Source organism: Amaranthus tricolor, chromosome 13 (assembly GCF_026212465.1).
Source record: "Amaranthus tricolor cultivar Red isolate AtriRed21 chromosome 13, ASM2621246v1, whole genome shotgun sequence".
NCBI lineage: Eukaryota > Viridiplantae > Streptophyta > Magnoliopsida > Caryophyllales > Amaranthaceae > Amaranthus > Amaranthus tricolor.
Genome location: NC_080059.1, coordinates 4,393,801 through 4,399,800, shown reverse-complemented (window position 1 = coordinate 4,399,800; position 6,000 = coordinate 4,393,801). Strand labels below are relative to the sequence as shown.

The following is a 6,000-nucleotide window of genomic DNA, read 5'->3' as shown; positions in this document are numbered from 1 at the left end:
TATAAAGGAGGATATTATGGTCTAAGAGTCCCTAGGATTGAACAGACGCTTGAATAGAGAGATTCCTATAACGAGAGAGAATGAGTAAAATTGAACCCGCAAACCTGCATTTTACAACATACACAAGCTAGACCATTAGCACAAAAAACAATAATAAAAATAGAAAAAAAAAATAATGAGTAAATGAGTGATCATGTAAACACGCAAAGAATAAGAACCAAAAAAATAAGTGAGAAAAGTATTAGTACTCTAAGACATGGATTATGCGCCTTCAAATACACTTATTATTTATTCTTTGTCTGGTCTCAAAAGAGGTGTAACTCATGCAAGTCACTATTGGTTTGTTCTCCTAACGTTTTCCCAGGTCTTTCTTGACTTTTCTTACTCTCCAATATGATGCTATAGATCATTCTCATGGGAGCGTCAATAATTTTTCTCGACACATGCCCAAATGAACTAAATCTATTTTCATGTATCCCTAGCTTCTCTCTAAACTCCTAGTATTTGATTTTATCCATCATTTTGTGACCATATATCCACCTCAACATTTGTATTTCTGCAACTTTCGTCTTATGTTTCAAAAATTTTTTTTATGGGCCAACATTCTGTCTCATACAACAAAGTTAAACCTGATTGCAATTCGGTTAATTTTTCCTTCTTATCATAAAGCACCCCGGCCAACCCACTTGTATACGATGAGTAACATCTTCATCAATCTTCTCATTAAATAAAATAATTATAATTATTATTACAAGTTTGCACACTAAATGAATTTTTTTAAATGATAGAAGTTGGATGTATAAACTGCTATTAAAAATGCTTATAATATAAAATTAATGCCAAGTACAGAAATTTTGTTGAAATTTGTAATTAGTAATAGTCAAATAGTAGATATTAATTAATGTCCTTGTATGAATGTCACTGGTACGAGATTAGATTAGGGATTTAAATTTTCTTGAAAATTGCAAGTAATTGCTTTTTTTAATTATGGTAGCAACTAGATAGAGATTACTTAGTGACGATTTTAAGGTTGTAACTATGAAAATTTGTTGCAATATTGTCTTCACTTAGCAACAAAACAAGTGTCTTTGGTTCAACGATGACAATTGAAGATAAAATAAAAATAGACTTCTCATTGAGGTTACTCTTCATTTTTTTCTTCTTCTACTTTAGTTTCTTAACTTTCGAGTATTTTAACTACATATAATATTATTGCAGAATTTTATATAAGTATTACGTGCATTATTTACTATGAATGTTGGTGAGGATGTTAGCAACAAGCTAGCGACAATTGAAGGCCAGATAATTAGAAAAATTTATAAATTATATAAAAGCAGCACATAAAAACTCAGCAATGACACAGTTTTTAGTCACCGGTTCATTGCTAATAGCGCTGAGCATCTTTAATCTCTCCAGTTCGTTGTATTTTGCTATGAACTTTCTCTGCCACTAAATATTCGTCGCTATTTTAATATTCGTTGCTATTTTATCAACTCTGCACGAAAACTACTGAATAGTATAATCTAATTTTTAAAAAACTAAAATTGGTAATTTTTTGCAACTTTGTAACTTTAAAGGTGGTTTATATAGTTTCTAATTAAAAAAAACTAAAACTAAACATATATAATACTCCATGGGGGACCATGATCAAATAGCCTGCGTAAGAGAAATGGAGGAAGTTTTTGATATATAGATATAGAAGTGTAAAGAGCACTCTGATCAAATGACTTGACAAAACCATGACTAAGTCACTTAATTAAATTGAAGTTACCCAAATAAAGGTAGGGTTTACTTAGTAAAGCAAAGTCGTATTATCTTTTTGATATAAGTAGAGCAAGATTAAAAGAGCAGCAAATAGAGACAAGAAAGTATTGAATGCCACGCGGTTGGGTGAGCCTCAAAACAAAGCTGACTTTTGCAAAGCAATGAAGTTAATGCATTTGCTGTCTCCTTTTGACTCTTGATGGTAAGTGTTTAGTAAATGACTTTTTAGCTGAGTTTTAAGTTAAAATAAAAAAGTTATTCTAATTAGCTTTTTTTTGTTGGTTTACTTACTTTTTCTCTAATAAACAGTCAATATCTAATACTTAATTTACAAAAAATCTCTATAAACAGTTGGTTTTTTCAGCTGGCTTAAAAGTCGACAAAATAGCTAATATTTTCAGTTAGTCAAATAAGCTAGCTAAAAAAACAAATATCTAATAGCCAACAATCAATTATCAAACACCCCCATATCTTTTACATATATGTTCTCTTATTTTTTTATTATTAGATCACTCACTCACTACTACTACTCTACTAGTATACTCTACAATTAATTATTCATATATTAATTATTGATAACAAATTAGAGTAAATATATATATATAGACTAAGGCCGGGTATCCTAATGTTAGATCCTTGTCTTTAATCCAATCTTCTCCTTAAAAACTCATAATTCCTCTAGAAATTCTACCATCATTTTCTTCTCTCTATAGCTCCCTCACTTGAGAAAGAAAATAAAAAAGGAAAAAGAAACCTAGCTAGTTTTTGGAAATTAATAGACTAATTTCATAAGAAGATCACAATGGGAAGGCCACCATGTTGTGATAAAATAGGGGTGAAAAAGGGTCCTTGGACTCCTGAAGAAGATATCATCTTGGTTTCTTATATTCAAGAACATGGTCCTGGTAATTGGAGAGCTGTTCCTACTAATACTGGTAATTATGTTTTTTAAATACTCATTTCATTATACTAAACCCTAATTTAAGGTATTATTAGTCTATGTACTATTCCCTCAATGTTTTTTAATCTAAACTAGAAAATCCCATCAATCAAGAGAAAGGAAATTAACTTTTTTTAGATATTAAGAACTGAATTCGTGTAGATAGTAAGAACTAAAATCCTGTCACCACGAGAATAACCCATAATTATGTTTCCTTAATATTAAAAAAAGTCTAATCGACGCTTAAGGTTGTGTGATTGGGAAGGTTGGTTTTGAAATCGGATAATTTTTTAGTTGTTGACTCGTTTGATGATAAATTGAGTTGTCTTTTTTTGTATCTCAAACCTTTTACTTTTCCTCTTTAGTTTGAAGTTCATGTTATGTGGCTTTGATGGTTCATCTTTGTGGGTTGGTTTGATCATTTAAGTGTGTATTAAATACTTTGCCTGCTGCAGCTGTCGTTACCTGCTAAAGCTTTCACCTTTTTTTACTACTTTTCTTATGATCTTCGTTAAAAAGTATATATAATTGCTAGGGCAAGTATATTTATACAGCTTAATCATTATTATCCATCCTAAAAAAATTAAATTAGGTGAAATACTTTTCTTAATACGTTGTTTTGCTTGTTTTCTTCAGGATTGCGTAGATGTAGTAAGAGTTGTAGGCTAAGATGGACTAATTATCTCCGTCCGGGTATTAAAAGAGGCAATTTTACTGAGAAAGAAGAGAAAATGATCATTCATCTTCAAGCACTTTTGGGCAATAGGTAAACTTAATTAATTCCTTAATTTTTGTTGCAACAATTCTTATTAATCTCTAATTTCAAAACTCGAATTCAGCTACATAAATTAATAAACCAATATAATAATTTTTCACATGAATTCTTAATCTTAATTGTTTTATCTTAAATAAAAGTCAAAATCCTTTATATTCTTGGACTTTTATGGTCTATATATCATCATTGATTATCTATCCTAACCTTCTTTTTAAATTCTCCAAATTCCAAATTTCCAAAGTATTTATGAAACGTCTTCCAAATCACTAGTTAACTACTCCTCTACTAGTAGTATATATTTTTTTGTGCATCTGAAATAACATTATTTAACTTAAATATATGAGAATTTTTTAAGTCAATTGATCTAAGAAGACAGATGGAGTAACCACCTGTTATCTAGAATTTTTTTAACCTTTTCAATAAGTCCTTGAAATTAATGATCAATTTGTTATTTTATATTGTTATATAAGATCTGTTACACATAAAACAAACATCCACTACTTAAAATTGGATACCTTGTGCTTTCAGTTCCATGATTTTATGCTGTTTTTCAGATTAAATTGATGAATAATACAAATGAAATTAAATCATAATTTTCTTGTGTAGTTAATTTGTTTTATTTGAATAAATAGGTGGGCAGCCATAGCATCATACCTCCCTCAAAGGACAGACAATGACATTAAAAATTACTGGAATACCCATCTCAAAAAGAAGCTTAAAAAGCTAGAAGAAGGGCAAGATGGTCAAAACACATCTTCACTTGTAGGGTTTTCATCAAACTCAACTTCTTCAACTTCTTCTCACAACTCTAACAAAGGACAATGGGAAAGAAGGCTTCAAACTGATATCCATATGGCTAAACAGGCCCTTTGTGAGGCTTTATCTATAGAAAAACCCGAACTTCTCCCAAGCCCAAGCCCAAGCCCAATCTATGCATCAAGTGCTGAAAACATAGCCCGATTACTCGAAAACTGGAAGACCCGAAAACCCAATTCAGGGGCCTCATCATCATCATCACCTCAAGAATCCATGACCCAGAACTTTAATGAAGAGTTAAAACCGGTTCAGAGTTTTTACTCGAATTCAAACTCGTCTACAACCACCGACGACTCGCACCAGTCTGTCTCGGCCGAAGCCGAGGCGGCGCAACAAGTGCCATTGTCACTCTTAGAGAAGTGGTTGTTTGAGGAAGGAGTAAACATGATGGATATGTCTTTGGATGCTGATCATGATCAAACCGATCAAATTGATCTTTTCTAGAAGGTTATAAACAATAGAAGAATTTTCACTTTTTTTTTTACTCGGGAGGGTTAAGTTGTTTTTATTTGTTAGTGTTTTGATGAAGAAGAATTAAGATTTATATATATATATATATATATATATATATATATATATATATATATATATATATATATATATATATATATATATATATATATGTGGTTTTAGTAAAGGTGCTTAAAATAGCATCGTAAAACAAGTGTAAATTACTAAGGAGAAGAATTATAATAGTTATGAGGTAGTAGTTTCTAATTGTGACTATAATAATGATCATGATCAAGATCAACAACAGCAATCAAATGTGAAATATATATCATTGCGACTTATTAATAATTATTAAATATATTTTACTACTCTTAATATGGTTTTTATTTATTTTTTTATAATGGAGTATATCAATGGCTCATATCACATTTACAAGTCATCAACGCTTTGGATTGAATGATTTTAGGAATTGAATACTAAATTCATTTAAGCTTCGAATTTGATGGTTTTAGCAATTGCATTTTTGAAATTACCACCGCTTTAAATTGAATGATTCAGTTATACTTCCTCCATTTATTTTGAAGGTTATGATGTTTGATACTCTTTCATGATACACAAGTTATTGTATATGAGATGGTCTTATATACATTATATGAGAATTTGAAGTTTTGAATTTATTGTTTGAGATTGTTTCATTGAGAGATAGTCTCTAATTGGAATAGCTTTTTGCCATTATTACAAAGTATTTATTGATTTGGTTTTGATAAGTAAGAGAATGGTAAGAAATTAAGCACTACAAAATGTTTTCATTAAGGTAACGTTTTTGTTAGTTTATTGGAGAATCAATATAGATAAAAGAGAAGAGAATTAAATTTTTCCAATTAAAACTCAATTATATTGAAAAGTAATTTTTTGTGTCAATAATATTAATTGATATATTTAATATTGTGACATTTTAATTGTGAAACCAAATTGCACGTATGTCCTACATGAAGGGTAATTCAAATAACTACAAAGGCGTGAGCATAATTGTGAATAATCAAAATTTGCATCTTCTTTTGTATGATGAATATCAATGGTTTTTATTAACTTTTGCCTAAAAATTTTAATATTGACGTACTTTAGACAAATTTTATAAACTTAGCTCTCTCTATGACGGTTATTTATAACATTTGTAAGTAAAAGTAACGTGAGTATTGCCTTTAAAAATGTTAAGAACGGGTATGTTTCAATTGCAGTATCAAAAAAACATTTC

General features: G+C 29.7%; 1 protein-coding gene across 1 annotated transcript; it reads left to right on the top strand.

The window, feature by feature from the left end:
• Positions 1-2,328: 2,328 nt before the first annotated feature.
• On the top strand, positions 2,329-5,110 carry LOC130797548 (myb-related protein 306). The gene is made up of 3 exons (XM_057660159.1): positions 2,329-2,699; positions 3,341-3,470; positions 4,112-5,110. Exons 1-3 carry the CDS (start codon positions 2,567-2,569, stop codon positions 4,737-4,739), a joined length of 891 nt encoding a protein of 296 aa, XP_057516142.1. The 5' UTR covers positions 2,329-2,566; the 3' UTR covers positions 4,740-5,110.
• Positions 5,111-6,000: the final 890 nt, after the last annotated feature.

Bases quoted from the DNA above. Each gene is read 5' to 3' on its own strand.
- LOC130797548 (XM_057660159.1), top strand. From the start codon at position 2,567: ATGGGAAGGCCACCATGTTGTGATAAAATAGGGGTGAAAAAGGGTCCT. The intron at 2,700-3,340 runs GTAATTATGTTT...TGTTTTCTTCAG, and splicing joins AGCTGTTCCTACTAATACTG to GATTGCGTAGATGTAGTAAG. The intron at 3,471-4,111 runs GTAAACTTAATT...TTGAATAAATAG, and splicing joins CAAGCACTTTTGGGCAATAG to GTGGGCAGCCATAGCATCAT.